We start from the raw sequence: 14,965 nt of genomic DNA, 5'->3' as shown, positions 1-14,965 counted from the left end.
AATTCAGTCGACAGGTCAGCTCTGTGACCTAACTGGGCATTCTTCTTTCCAGACTGCTGTGTTTACTCTCTGACACCAACAATTAATTTTTAAAAATGTATGCATCCCCAACAACAAATAATCAAGCAGATTAGATTATTCCGTGCATTCTATCATAGCAACCATTTCTAAAGAGCATAATCATCAATTATCAGGTCCGTGGCTCAGAACTAAGCTTTGTTTCAATCTACAAAACTGAAGGCAGCAATTTTCATCTATGACTGAGAAGGTCAAGGGCTCAAAACCAAGGTGAGCTCTAGGGCGAGGAAGGGAATCAGATTCTCCATGCCGAAAGAAGGCTCCTCCTAATGGGGATGGTCTAGAATTCCTATTCCTCAGGAGAAACAGCTAGCCACAGTAGTCCTTTCCGGAAGAAAATATAAGCCCTTCTAGGGGCCACCTGGATGGCTCAGTTGGCTGGGCATCCAACTCTTGGTTTCGGCTCAGGTCATGATCTCAGGGTCATGTGATCAAGCCCCGCATCCGGATCCACACTCAGGACAGTCTACTTGAGATTCTCTTTCTCTCTCTTTCTCTCCAACCCTCTCTCCCTCTTCCTGCTCTCTTTCTGTAAATAAATAAATAAATAAATAAGCAAGCCCTTGTCGTTGACAGCACCTTCTTGAACATACAACACTATGGAAACAGAAAAGCCACTTACCACTGGCCAGCTTTAAAAGAAAAGTCTTTATCTGCAACAAACAGGCGGAGCCTCTTCACGGATGGTGACTCATTCACAGCCCCACACACCTTAGCAGCTGACACGACCTAGAGTCAAGAAATGAACTGTGGCTGAGGTTAGTGTGTCTACACACCAGGAACAAATAGTGGCTTTCTGGTACGTGATTTTTGAAAACTATAAAAACTATAAAAAAAGGAAAAGCACACTTTGCTTTAAAATGCTGCCCACCACCTGGTGAACAAATTTAATTATAATTTAATTATTTTTGAGAGACTTGCTATCCTACTAATTGAATTTTATTCTGCAGACAAAATTCATCTCTTAAAGGGGCTGTTTAATAAGTGTTGGTTTATTGAGCATCTAGTACGTCCCATGTACCGGGCTGGGTCATTTGGAAAGAGCCTGGGGGAACGGGAGCCCTGTGAACCACCTGCCTAGCGGGAGTATGTATGACGTACATAAAGTGAAACCCACTGTAGGATATGAGCTTGTGTGTGTTCTGAGCCTGTGAGAAGTCCAGGACTAGTAAATTTCAGAAATTACAAGCAAGCACTAGAAACTTTTTTTTAGCAATTTCAGTCTGTTGAATCTAATTATGGACAACAAATTGGGTTTGTACTCCCTATGTTTTCATTTTTTAAATTTTTTCTAAATCAGTGTTGATTATCTTTGACAAAATACAAACAGTCCACAACCTCTGAACAGTATCAAAACAGTCCTTCACTACACATAGCTTGAGAAGCACTATTCAAAACAACATTATCTGGTTTCTAGAAAATCCTTAAGTGTGAGCTAGGCTCTCCTCAGTGTCATCCACACCTCAGCATCCCCCAAATACAAAATGCCTCTACTTCCTCCTTCCTTTTTTGTTTCTTCTACCTTTGAGTTTTTCTTCCTCCTGAAATCTGGGGTATTTTCATGACAGAGGAGAAAAGATAATATGACTCTTTCCTCGACCTCTGACTGCCATTCAACTCCACTTCTGGAAGCAAACAAAAGCAGTAGCAGGTGACCAAAACACAGTCATTCTCCTCAGATGGTGTCAGCTTCACTGTTTCATCCAAGCGTGCCTTGGAAAGTTGTCAAGATCAAAGGACCTCACACCCTAAAGCTGGCTCCTTCAGTCCCTTTCTCTAACAGGCCTAGGTCGAATCCAACTACCAGTGGGAAACAACTTATAAAAACCCACTGCAAAGTTCTCCAGATGGTTGGTGGTCTCCCTTAACGACTCAAAACATCTCTGGAAATATCTTACCCTTCTCTTGCTCCCATAAAATCCCTTGCCTCTTTTCCTCTGGATTTTTGCCAGTCTTCCTTCTCTTCCTGAGAGCAAGTGGGTTGGTGTCCACACCGAGCTTCTTCCTGCACTTCTGATCCTAGTCTTACCCTCCCCCTCCGAACCAGGGTTGCACCTACTCCCACCGGCCCCTTCCTTCAGGGTAATGACTCCTCCCCTTAGACCTCTTGTTTATCAGACACAGTACCTACTGCCATTTGCCTGCCCTAAACAGTTCAATGACAGAATAAAAAGCAGCAGCATAGTGTGGCTGGTGACAGCACGGGCTCTGTCACCACACTGTCGCACACTGCCTGGTGTGTAATCGTGCCCCCAGCACACACTTAGCAGCTGTGGGCCTCTGGGCACATTACCTAGTCCCCCCTCGGCTATAAATAAGATCAACACCTGTATCTCAGAGCTGCAGGGGGGAAGTAAAGAAGTAATACATGCAAACCACTTATAATGCTGCTACTCATAGTAAGTACCCATTCAATGTTGGTTATAATGTATCTTAATGCATTCATTATAATTAGCTTATTAGTGTTTATTATATTATATTATATTATATTATACATTACCCTATATTCATATATTGATATCTATACAAAACTACCCCAGGGCTGCCACGCAGGCCCTCATGCGCTGAGTACTGCACACCCCCAGGGGCCTATTATCATGAACAACACTAAGCACCTATAAAGTACAGTGGTCTCGTACCACATCCTAGCTATTTGCCAGAACAGACTTCAAAGCCATACTGTCTTTAAGCTATTTAGAAATCTTGTCTTTAATCTCTGGCTCTACTGATACTTCCTCATTCAACAGTATCTTCTCCATCCATGACACTCTTGGTCAACACAGCTAACTGGGCTCCCACTCTACAGCAACAACTTCTAAAGTGCATGGACACCTGCCTGAACAACCAAACTCAAATGTCCAGGCTCCGTTCTGCCCCTCCCTGAGCTCTCTGCGCTCCATACTTTTGACTTCCTTCCCTCCTGACACATTCTCCTTGCCTGGGAGAGCTGATACGGAACTCTCCAGGTCTCCTCCTGCCTCTCCCACCTGGTCCTCGGTCCTCGCACTTCCTCAATGGCCTCTCCCTCTAAACTGCTTCGCTCCTCTGCCCTCTCCCACCTCTAGGCCAGAGCTCTCAGGTATTCTCAAAGCTACTAACCCTCACCCCAACTCATCATTACTTTTCTGGCAATCAGGCCCACATCTGTGCTCCCCTGTGAGTAACAGCCAATGACTGGAGCGTTTATCTCAGGTGTATTCTAGGTGCGGACTTAAGGGTCCCATGGACACCAATTCATTTAGTTCATAGGAATAATTAGATTGTATCCCAAAGGATGCTGCTACCCTCCATTCTGAATGAGAAAGGTTTTGTAACTTGCTCAAGATCACTCAGGAATGGCTGAATCAGGATTTGAACCTAGGTATGCTTGGTCCCTTATTCACGAGACAGTCCCGTCCCAATGGCAAGCTCACTTATGTGTCCAACGAAATCCACCATATTCATCCCTTCCACAAACATTCCCTGAGCATGTGCTGCCTGGCACTGGAGATGCAGAGATAGGGTTCCACAGAATCAGCTGCTTCCCCTCACCAGGATTTCCATTCAGTTCTTATCCTGAACTCAAGAGTCAAATCCATTTTCAACTGGTACATGTATACACGTAAATGTACACACACACACACACACACACACAGAATCCTTGACTCTCTTCCAAGCATCCTGTCCCTACCATGAACAAGTTCCACAAATTCAGCTCCTGTCTTTTCCTCCCCATGCTCACCCACCAGCATCCTAAGCCAAGAATTTCTTCTCACTTGAACCGCTGCCTTAGCCTTCCTGTCTCTCTCAAAGCAGCCAACAGCTAAATACTGCTAGTATTCTGACCTCACTGAGTGACCCTCCAGCTCAAAAACCTCCAGTGGCTAACACTCAACTGAAAAACAAAAAACAAAAAACAACAACAAAAATGCTAAATGGCCTTTGTAGCTTGACCTCTCTTGTATCCCTAGGCTAGTGGTTTACCAGCCAAGCTGGACAATCTGCTGTTCTCAAAGGCACCTGACATTTGCTGGCCTCCCAAAACCCTGTGTAGGTCATTTGGCACACACCACACTCTCAGCCCTGTCCCTCAACCTCCTCCTCACCCTGATCAAAGACTAACCCCTGCCTGACGTTTTCCTGCTTCTCTCCATCCCCTCAATTCTACCAATAAAATGTTTCTATCTTATCATACTTAGCACATCTTAATGTAACCACCAATCCTCAAGAACGAGTCTCTTCCACCACACGAGACTACAAGCCTCCCAAGGTCAGGTACAGGGTTCAATGTGCATCTGTATGAATTCCCCAGATCAAGCACAGGGCTCAACGCATGCTGCTCAACTTGCAGAATGAATGAAAACTCTAACTAAGAGTCACTTAAAGTTAGTTTCCTGAACAAAAATTTGACGTTCAGGAACCTTTTGTTGTTTAAAAAGAAAAGGAGGGGTAGGGGTAACCACTACAGAAAATCTAGGTTCATGCTTAACACTGTGAGAGAGGTAAGGGAAGGTGGAACTTCTTCAGTAGAACAGGAATCTTCCTTCGTCTGCCAGATACTATTTCAAATACCTTATTACAAAAACAAGTAATAAGATGCACCAGAGGACTCTCCATTATGTTATTGCTCTTATTTTTCTTAGATATACCAAAAAGAAGTTTATTGTATAAACATTCATTATTTTCTTTCAACATAATAATCTGTAAAAACATAGCCAAGAGCTAGATTATTTCATTTATAACAGTTTAACTGGCATCTGTCGGATTCACTGATAAAACTAGACAACTTTAAGAACATCCGCAAGAGTCACCGGGGCAGGGAAACCAACATTAATAATCACTGAGGGGGAGCCAGGCAGGGGGGCACAGAATTTCAGCTGGAAGGTCAGCATGCTTCAGTCAATGAAAATGAAATAAATAATCGCTTGCTAATGTTCAAATATAAAATTCAATGAAGAAAGGAAAGAAGTTACATTTTCTATTAAAAAGTCATATTTTCACTTAGATAGCCTCTATGAACAAAAATGTTCCCAGACGTTTTATGCTTATTGCTATTAATACAAACGGTAATACACCTGTTGTGATCAGTCCTACTAACCTGGGCAAATCTAACCGGTCACACAAAATATGTTGCATGATTCATTATTTTTTAACACATGCCTTCCTATCAATACTTTATTTTATTCAATTAATGCAAATCTACATACTACATAAAGAATTGTAATAATGTAGATTAAAAACATTAGAAACATCTTTTTGAAGGCCACATTTTTATTTTATTCTGGAGCTAGATTCATATAATTAAGATCTGTAATCATGGCCCTTGTTATATGCCATTCTTTCTTTACTTTACGAATAAGCAAAACATGATGGAGAGACTATATGTTTTAACATTTGTACTTGTTCTCATGCTTAACGGATCAAAAGATTTCACAACTGAAAACCTCAACTAGCCATGTCCTAAGTTGAAACACATGGCAGGAAATGAAGTTTTCCATAAAATAACATTTAGACTCTTCTACTGTTCAATAAAATAACAACAGGTTTGCCAACTTTGACTAGCACACATTTTTAATGGTTTGACAAAGTCAGCATCTAAAAGGAAATTCCATCATACTGATTTTAAAAACTGGTTTTATGTAGGGTACTTTGTTGTTACTGTTGCTGCAAAACTCTGTGCAGGAAATAGGTCTTTCTTTGGGAAACCTAGCTGGCTTCCTCTGTTCACTCCCATCCATTTGTTTGCTGTTTAAAAATGTAGACAAAGCCAGGATTAGAGATAACCTTAAACAAAAATACCATTAGGACACAGAGAATTTCAGAGTCGAAGGAAATTTTAGTCATTCTCCAAAATAGTACATCATTTTACACATAGGGAGATCAAGGCCCAGAGATATTCTTTAAACTGTGGCAGAAAACCAATGTGATGAGTAGGAATCTGACTAAAAGAAACTGGTTTTACTGAAATGATTTACTGACAAGGGGAAAGATCACAAATTCCTGCCAACTGGACACCTTTGTAAGTAGCTTGGCCTGTCCACACCTTGTCCTGGCATGACAAATGGAATCTCCTTGCTCCTACCAAAGGCAACTTGTCCCCCTGGGCTGAGTTTCCTCTCTGCTTTCTCCAGCAGTACCCTCTCTCACACATCACTCCTCTTCTCCCCTCTCCACAAGACACAGAGTTTCGCAAGCACGCAATCTTCCACTCACCTAACGTCAGCCGCAAACATCTACGCACAACTTACCATGCGCCAGGCACTTGGTGTACTCATTTATGCATTCTTTGCAACAACTCTAGAAAACAGGCATTATTGTTGTCATTCCCATTTTTTAAAAGATTTACTTATTTACTTTAGAGAGAAAGAGAGCACAAGCAGGAGGGGGCAGAGGGAGAAGGACAGAGACAAATCTTAAGCAGACTCCACGTGGATATCGGTGCCCACTGCAGGGCTTGATCCCAGGACCCCAACACCATGATCTGAGCCAAAACCAAGAGTCGGAGGCTTAACCAACTGCGCCACCCAGGTGACCCTCATTTTATATGTTATATATTACAAAATGGAGGTCCCAAGGCTAGTAAGTGGCAAAGCAAAGATTTGAATTCAGGAATCAGGCCACTGTGCTTTGCCGCTTCTAAAGACAAACAAAACAAGCCTCTCCCTTAATCCAGTTGTCTGGCCGTTTCTCTACTCTCATTCACTTACTAAAACATTTTCAAAAGGGCATATAGCCCTGGCTTCGCTTCCTTCTCTCCCATTCTCTCTCCAACAAAGTCCGTTTAGGCTTTCACTCTAGCAATGTACTAGCGGTCATTCTGGTCACCCATCTTCTATTTTGCTATATCCAATGATGCCTGTCCACGTAGAGTTCAACAGTTGGCCACTCCTCCCTTGAAACCCCTTTTCCTGGCTTCCCCAACACCCTGCTGATTTCCCTCTGGCCTCACTGGTCCCTCCTTTTCTGCTGCACCTCCAAACGTTGACACATTCCAGGGCTGAGCTGCAGGTCCCTTCCCCTACTCTCTATAAGGCTAAAACCTTTTATTTCCAGTAGTGAACTTCAAAACTCATATATCTAACTGCTGATTTGAATTTCCATTTCAAATGACACATCCAACATAAAACTCTTATCTCCCCAAGCTTCTTCCTTTTTATTATTATGGGAAACAAACATACACAAAACCAATAGAAACAGTATAATGAATCTCCACCCAGATCCAACAGCTGAGAGAAGCTGATGAAATTTACGGCTAATCTTGTTTCATCTCTAACTCTACCCACATTCTACCCTCCCACCCTGGATTATTCCAAAATTGAGCACTTTGTTTACCCTCCTCCAACTTGTTCTTCTCCAAATTAGCAAATATACGCATCATTATCTACTCAGATTATTCAAATCCCAAAGCTAGAAATCTCTTGGTTTCTGCTCTTACTACATCCACTACAGCCCTTTCACTCCCAATCTGTGAATCCTATCAGCCCTTCCTCTGTCTTAGTTCCCCACCTCCACCCCTACAACCCTACTGGAAACCACCGTGACTTCTCCTGGGACTGTGTCCTTAGCCTAGTCCTCCTCCACACCTCTAGCTGGTGTCAAAGCCATCAAAAGCTATGTTCTATCCAGCAAGAGGTGACCCATTGAAAATATAAAATCATATGGCATTTCACGGCTTAAAACCTTTCTTCATTCCCACAGAATCAAATTCCAACTCCTTATACAAGCCCATAATAGTTTATACAACCTGGGCACTGCCTAACTCTCATCCTACCACCTTCCTCTGAATATGCCAAGCTCATTCCTGCCACCAAGCCTTGGCTCTTGTCTGTTCCTCTGCCAGAAATGCTGTGCCCCTGGCTGGCTCTTTTCCTCTTGTCTTGACTCTGGTGTTACACACCAATTTAGAACAGCACCCCTGCCACCAGCCAGTCCTGCCTCCCAGGACCCCACCTGTGCTACTGCCTTCAAGGATCAATGACCTCTGACATTCTCTGGCTGACCTGCCCTAGAATGAAGCTCCACATAGAGCAGCGGCTTTACCTGCTTCAGGCACTGCTGTAGTTGCTGCACATGGAACAGGGCTGTGCGCACAGCAGGTATTCAGAGCAGGTCTGCCGGATCTCAAATAAAATCTATTTCATCAGATTAGATCCCCTAGGGGGAAAATAGAAAAGAGCCTTGCTTTTCAAATGGCTTAATTTGTTGAGCAAAAGTGTGTCTGTGAAAAGCACTGACACTACACATTTTATTTACTTTCTATTTTTATTTATTCATTTGAGAGAGGGAGAGTGCAAGAGCACAAACAGGGATGAGGGTCCGAGGGAGAAGCAGACTCCCTGCCGAACCAGGAGCTCGATGGAGGGCTCGGTCCCAGGACCCCGGGATCATGACCCGAGGGGAAGGCAGATGCTTAACCAACCAAGCCACCCAGGCACCCCTACACATTTTAGACAGTAATAAGTTCTGGGTACTGCTAGGAAGTGGCAGTATAGGCAAGTCCTCATTTTTCACGCTCCCACCTGTGCAGAACCACACAGTATACTCGCACTGTCACCGCATCCCTTGAGATGGAGGCCATTACCATTCCTACTACAAAGTCACTCATCCAAGGCAGTACAGGTGATCAGCCCCAGGAAGGTGGGGGGTGGTTAACACTCATTTCTTCTACTCAGTGAACATGGAACGAGTGAACATGGAACATGGTCTCTGTGCCACCGGCACTGTGCTGGACCCTCTGGATCAACACTGGCATGCTGGGCCTTCTACCAAGGAGCCCCCCTCTCCGTTGGCTTCCACCCAGAGCATGGTAGGAGCCACAGGCTGGCTGCCAGGCCATCATACTACATGGCCCTGGGAGTCTCACCACAACACAGGGCCCAGGCCCTCTGCAAGCCGCACAGCTACCTCTCAGAGATGGAGGCCTGAGCTTTCTCCCCACCATGCTCTGCTGTCGGAGCTGACAGTGTGGTAAGGCAAATGCTGTCAATGGCTCATCCTAGACTGGATAATCTCTCCAAGGCTATCTATCACACACTGATAAGCACAGCAAATTAGGCATCAACTGTTAGAAACATTCCAGATTAAGGAGATACCTGCCCAGAGGCCCCCAAGTTGGAGAAGGCCATCCCAGCACACAATCTTCCCAGAATGTGTAGGTGATGACTGGCAGAGAATTTTAAGGGTTCAACTCAAAACACAGTCCAGATCTCCAGCTAAGCAGCTCACCCCACTCAAACCCAAGCCTCTACAAAACCACAGATCAAGCAGACTATTAGCACTTGACAGTCAGCACGGGTCTCTCTGCCCCAAGAGCCCAGCCATTTGACTTTATCTACTGCTCCAGCCCCAACTCTCTCCTTTCTTACATCAACACTTAAGTCAAGTTTTGGTTTAGAACACAGATGAGGGTATGTGAAATTTATCTTCCACGGTGTTGCTCAATTAAACTTGGTCTAAATCAAGTGTCACATTGTTCTGTTGTAGTAGAAAGAGAAACCAATTTGATATCAAAGATCTGAATTCAAGGGCTGAGGCCCCCACTTGCTAAACAAGTCCTTCAAATGTAAGCCACAATGTAATCTGCATCAAAAACAGGGCCCTTGAGAGAGTGAAATAGGATGGCAGCTTGGGCAAACCAGGAAGCAGGGTCATCCCACCTAAATCTCTGAAATCTTCACTTCCTCAGCGGTGAAATCGGTTGAGGACCCCTTCACCTCCCTTGCAGGGTGCCTGTGAGAATGAAGTAGCAACTTGTAACAATCCAGTGCTTTGTCAACAAAAAGGTAATGACACACAGAAGGCTTTTGTGGATAAGGCTCATTAGGCTTCTAAAAGAAGCGAACTAGTACGACTGAAAAAGGATCAGAGGTTTCTCCGCAGTGAACCAGGTGCATTAAATCAGCCTCTTCTGATCAGACTCCCACTAGAACATGAGGTCAAGGACTTTATGTATCACACTCAGTGCTGCAACCCTAAAACCTAGCATAGTGTCTGGCATATCTCCAAACAAATGCATTCAAATTCGTCATTTTAAAAATGTTTCCTTACCAAACTCTGCTGTCAAACTGAAGGACAGAGTCCGTCTTGCTCAGTGGACCGGCCTTCTAGAGGCCAAGCATGGAGTGACCCCTCCAGTGAAATCTTTGTCTCACTTCAACAATCCTTACAGCATTACATAATCTTACTTTTATCTCCTTGACATTTCTAAGGTTACCCAGACTGCTTATTCTTTGAGCCTTAAGAAAAAAATCTGAACTTGAACACCAACAGTCAAATGTCATCCAATTCAGACCTCAGCTTCCTGCATCAGCATGACCTCAGGCTGGTTACATTTAGAGCCCCAGATAAGAAAAAAACATTAACATCATAATATGGTCATTCAATAAATTCTTCAGAGGGAACTCAAGCCCTAACAAGGAAAAAACCTTTCTGTGCGGGTGAGTGCTCTATTCTTTAGCCACTCCTGGAGGGGCAGCAGGGTCCTGAGGCCTAGGAGTCAGAAAGAGGGCTGGAGCTTCCCTCAGGGAGAGCCACTAGCTTATCTCCTCAGCTCTGCTTCCTCTTTCATAAAATGCAAATGCCGTCCTGTTCTGAGGCTACCTCACAGACTTGAACTCAAGAGCAAGTGACATGCCGGGAGTCTTTTCTGTAAAGTGCACTTGCAATACAAGTTAAAGGCCAGAGTGGAATGAGTTGGTGATCTATCCAGTTCCATTAGGGCCCAAGCTTGAGATGCTGTTCATTTCGGCCAAGTCCTAGGTCAGGCTCCTGCTCTATGGTTAGGAGCCATCCTCTGGAGGAACTGGGATGAGACCCCACAGACCTTATATACCACTGAAGCTGTAGCCCAGACACCATCTGGCTTTATCCAGCTCCTCCCAGCTCCCATTCGGTTTGGAAGATGAGAAGAAATAAAAATGAAGAAAAAAAGAATTGCAAATGGAAAATTCTTCTGCCAAGGTCATACCATGGGGGCATTTTCTGACTTCTGGACATTACAGTTCTTAACTTTGCAATCACACTATTAGAGCTTACATTAACTTCCTGTGTAGTTTTCTTAAAACTTCACTCAGGGACTCCTGGGTGGCTCAGTTGGTTAAGCATAAGCCTTCGGCTCAGGTCCTGATCCCAGGGTCCTGGCATCAGGCTCCCAGCTTGGGGAGGAGTCCACTTCTCTTTTTGCCCCTCCCTCTGCTTATACACACTCTCTCTCTCCCTCTCTCAAATAAATAAAATCTTTAAAACAAAAAACTCCTCTCAAAAAACGTCCCAATAGTCTCATCAATACTTTTGTCCTATAAAATTCTGAAATGCTACTCTAATTCAGGAATTGGCAAGCTAAGATCCACAGGCCAAATCTGGGTATTTTGATAAATAATGTTTTACTGGAACACAGTCGCTCAATTTATGTGTAATGTTTGACCACTTCACACTACAAAAGCAGAGTTTCGTAGTTATAACTAAGACAACATGGCCCATGAAGCTTAAAATACTTACTATCTGGCCCTTTATAGAAAGTATACAAAACCCTGTATACCAAAGTATACCAAACAACAGAAAAGAATGTAGTTCAAGCTTGTCAAATAAACTGCTTTTTCTTCAAAACTGGCAAGATTTCATTTTTTTTAATTAAAAAAATTTTTAATTTATTTGTCAAAGAGTAAGAGACAGCGAAAGAGAGAGAGAGAGAGAGAGAGGGTGCGCACAACCAGGGGTAGTGGCAGGCATAGGGAGAAGCAGGATCCCAGCTGAGCAAGAAGCCTAATGCAGAGCTTGATCCCAGGACCCTGAGCCAAATGTAGATGCTTAACTCACTGAGCTATTCAGGTGTCCCAAGATTTCACTTTTTAAAAAGAAATCCTAACAAGTCACATATTTACAGAATGAGCATTTTTGTATGTTTAGCAAACCAAAAAGAAAAAAAGAATTTTCAGATTTATCATCACTGGGGAAACTGTACTTTCCTCTACATCCATAAATGTATTATGCTGAACTAATCTCAAAAAAAAAAAAAATACTGGCCTAAAATTGAACTTACAAACATACTACCCCTGATCTCAAAGCAATTTTCTTTAGAATTAGCTTGAAAAATAGGGCCTAAACAATAGTCTTTTACATTAAAGTGTTATCTTACTATTAATACTAAAAATCAAATTCCTACAACAATGCGATGTCTGACCATGTTTATAGAAGTGTTTAATAACTTTCTTATTGTTAGAATACACAACAACACTAAGCTAAATATATCTAAATATGTGAAGAATTACTCAAAAAGCAAAATCCAATATCCAATTTATGTTTGTAAAACAAAACGGGATTACTCACTGAGTTAAAGGGTGAGGATCCTTTATTTCCCAGCCCTCGACACCCCTTCAGGTGGTAGATTAGCTTTCTAGGGTCTGAATATGGTGGAAAAAAATCAGCACATGGGAAGGATAACAAGAGCTCATCCACCTTCCTTTCTCAGATGTTAGTGCTTTCTCCTCTGATGAAATAAGAAGTTGTTCTAAAGTAGGGATAAGAACAAGGACTTTAAGACATGATGCCAAAAGAAGCAAACAAATAAAAAAACAAAAAAAGGAAAAGGTAAGCTACTCATAAAATGTAGGCTGTCAAAGTTCTATCCTTACAATATAACCCTAAACACTACACGTGTCCTGAGCGTAGGTCCCTCAGTTACTGTTATACTCCCTTCATCAAAAATTAGTCCATTTATTCTCAGTTTTAAAGGAAAATGTATTTCGCTGCCAACTTTTCGAATCAGTTGTCATATGTCTTATCAGAAAAGTTCTGAACAAAAACATAACAAACTTTCCCAGACTGTCCTTCAAAGGGATGGAGCTCATCTATGGCCTCCTCCATGAGCTGGTAATAACTGTGTGCACTGTCCAGCCTAGAAAAACTTGCCACAGCCCAAAGATACAAACCTCCTGACGAACGACACTGGCAGTTCTCTCCAAGTGATCAGTTTTCCTTTTGGATTTCATTATGCTTTAATAGAAAGTAAAATTAGATTATTAAGTATTATCTTCATAAAAGTAATTAGTTGTCCCTGTAATATCATGATTATCCAAAATACACTAGAACATTACAGATCCTAGAAAGTGGTCAGTGAAAATTTGCACATCTAACTCAAGTTTAACAGTCTATGGGTGGTAAGCATTATTTAAGCAAGAGGCTCTGCTATGCCTTCAGGAGTCTGATAAGCCTCCCATGACCATCAGCAGGTCAGGTCTTTGAATCACCTCAAATGAGCCAGAAACTCAAAGGGCCAGAAACCCACCTTGTCAGAGTAAGGTGGCGCAAAGCGCTGGATGTCAGTTTCAGTGAAGCAGCCGGACTGCAGATGGTTCCAGAAGAGCTTCGCAACAACCCAGGGACCAAGACAGCAGCACAGGCCATGACACCTCCTGGGCAAACATAAAACTGAAGTTAAAATATTTTAAGAAAAAGTAGGGAAATACCAGACTATTTTAGGGGCCAGTGAAGAAGGTTTGGATTTTTGCTTGTAGTGTTATGAGCTGATTTAACAAAACAAGGCAGTTAAAGGCCTAACTCCACTCTGACAAAATTTCTGCCACTATTTAGAGCTTATTCACCTGATCTCCACAGTACATATATATGTAATTAGTGGTACCATCAAATACTCATGCTATTAGTTTCCAAAATCACTAACCAAGCTCATGTGACTAATCTTGTGCTATGACAGAAGGAAGAGGAGAGTAGATTTTATAACTGCCCAATAACTGTACTCCACCCAAACAGCACCACATAAGTCTTTAATATTTCTTGCTAGACGAAGTGCAAGAAGCAAATCTTCCGACGTTCAAGGCCATGAGGATAAACTAACTACATCGATATGCAGGCACACAGATGAGCATCAAATACCACTCCGAATGAAAAGAGTAAAAGCCGGACTCAAAAAAAGCATACCTTGCACGAGTCCAGTCATAAAAACCACAAAAACAGACTAAATTAATCTATCAAGTTCAAAATCAAGTTAGCATGTACCTTTGGGGAGGTAATAGGGGCAATGCTGTTTCTTAATCTGAATTCTGATGGTGTGGGTATTTTCATTTTGTAAAAATGCATCAAACCACATAAAATTTTTAGGGGATTAAAGATACTCTGTCCAGTACCATAGTGACGGCGATAATAAATGTCTTTATCCGTATGTCTAAATACATGGAACACGCCACACTGAGAGTGAAGTGAACTACAGATTCTGGGTGATTACGCTGTGTCAGGGCAGCTCGACAGCCGTCACGGATGGACCACTCTGGTGGGGGACGCTGACAATGGGGAAAGCTACCCAGGTGTGAAGGCAGGGAAAACACGGAAAATCTCTGTACTTAGCCCTCAGTTTCGCTGTAAACTTAGAAATGATTTAAAAAAAAAATTAAGTCTTAAAAAAATTCATTTCAAGCTGTCCAAGGATTTATGTACTTCTGTTTCAATAAAATGTTAAAAAACAAAACCAAAAAGATTACCCAACATTTAAATTCTAAAACATATAGGCTTATCAAAAAAAGAACTGATAGTGAGTCGGATGATATTTTTGGTTCCTACCATTCTGTTGTCCTCTGCCAATTTTTGAGTATTTGTCTCAGATGGTCACATTTAACATATTATACTGCCATATATAGCTGTCCTTTCCTATATCAGAGAATAAATGAAAATGTATATACACAACTTTTTCTGAACTTTTTGAAAGATACTATATAAATTAATTGTAATAAATTTAATGTTAGAAAAATTCAAGCCAGTGTGCTTATGTTCCTACTCCATATTTGTTAAGTTAGTTCTTCATGGGAAAAGTATTTATTAAGAGTCCATTATGTGGCAGACACTGGGGATACAGACATAAATGAAACGAAGACCTTCTGAGGGAGATTACGTTTTAGAGTCA

The 14,965-nt window shown here is 42.3% G+C and overlaps 1 protein-coding gene across 2 annotated transcripts in view; it reads right to left on the bottom strand.

Moving 5' to 3' along the window:
- Positions 1 to 14,965, bottom strand: part of OXNAD1 (oxidoreductase NAD binding domain containing 1) — a 36,720-nt gene that overhangs the window by 14,996 nt on the left and 6,759 nt on the right. Inside the window, exons 2-4 of one of the 2 annotated variants that reach the window (XM_044252515.1) lie at positions 13,340 to 13,466; positions 12,984 to 13,047; positions 701 to 807 (exon numbers count right to left, since the gene is read on the bottom strand). In XM_044252515.1, the coding sequence (XP_044108450.1) occupies positions 701 to 807; positions 12,984 to 13,047; positions 13,340 to 13,458 (290 nt within the window). In that variant the 5' untranslated portion in view covers positions 13,459 to 13,466. The remainder of the gene's footprint in view (positions 1 to 700; positions 808 to 12,983; positions 13,048 to 13,339; positions 13,467 to 14,965) is intronic. The other variant, XM_044252516.1, reaches the window with a different exon arrangement.

Source organism: Neovison vison, chromosome 6, assembly GCF_020171115.1.
Source record: "Neovison vison isolate M4711 chromosome 6, ASM_NN_V1, whole genome shotgun sequence".
NCBI classification, from domain to species: Eukaryota; Metazoa; Chordata; class Mammalia; order Carnivora; family Mustelidae; genus Neogale; species Neogale vison.
This window is presented reverse-complemented; position numbering and strand designations above follow the sequence as displayed.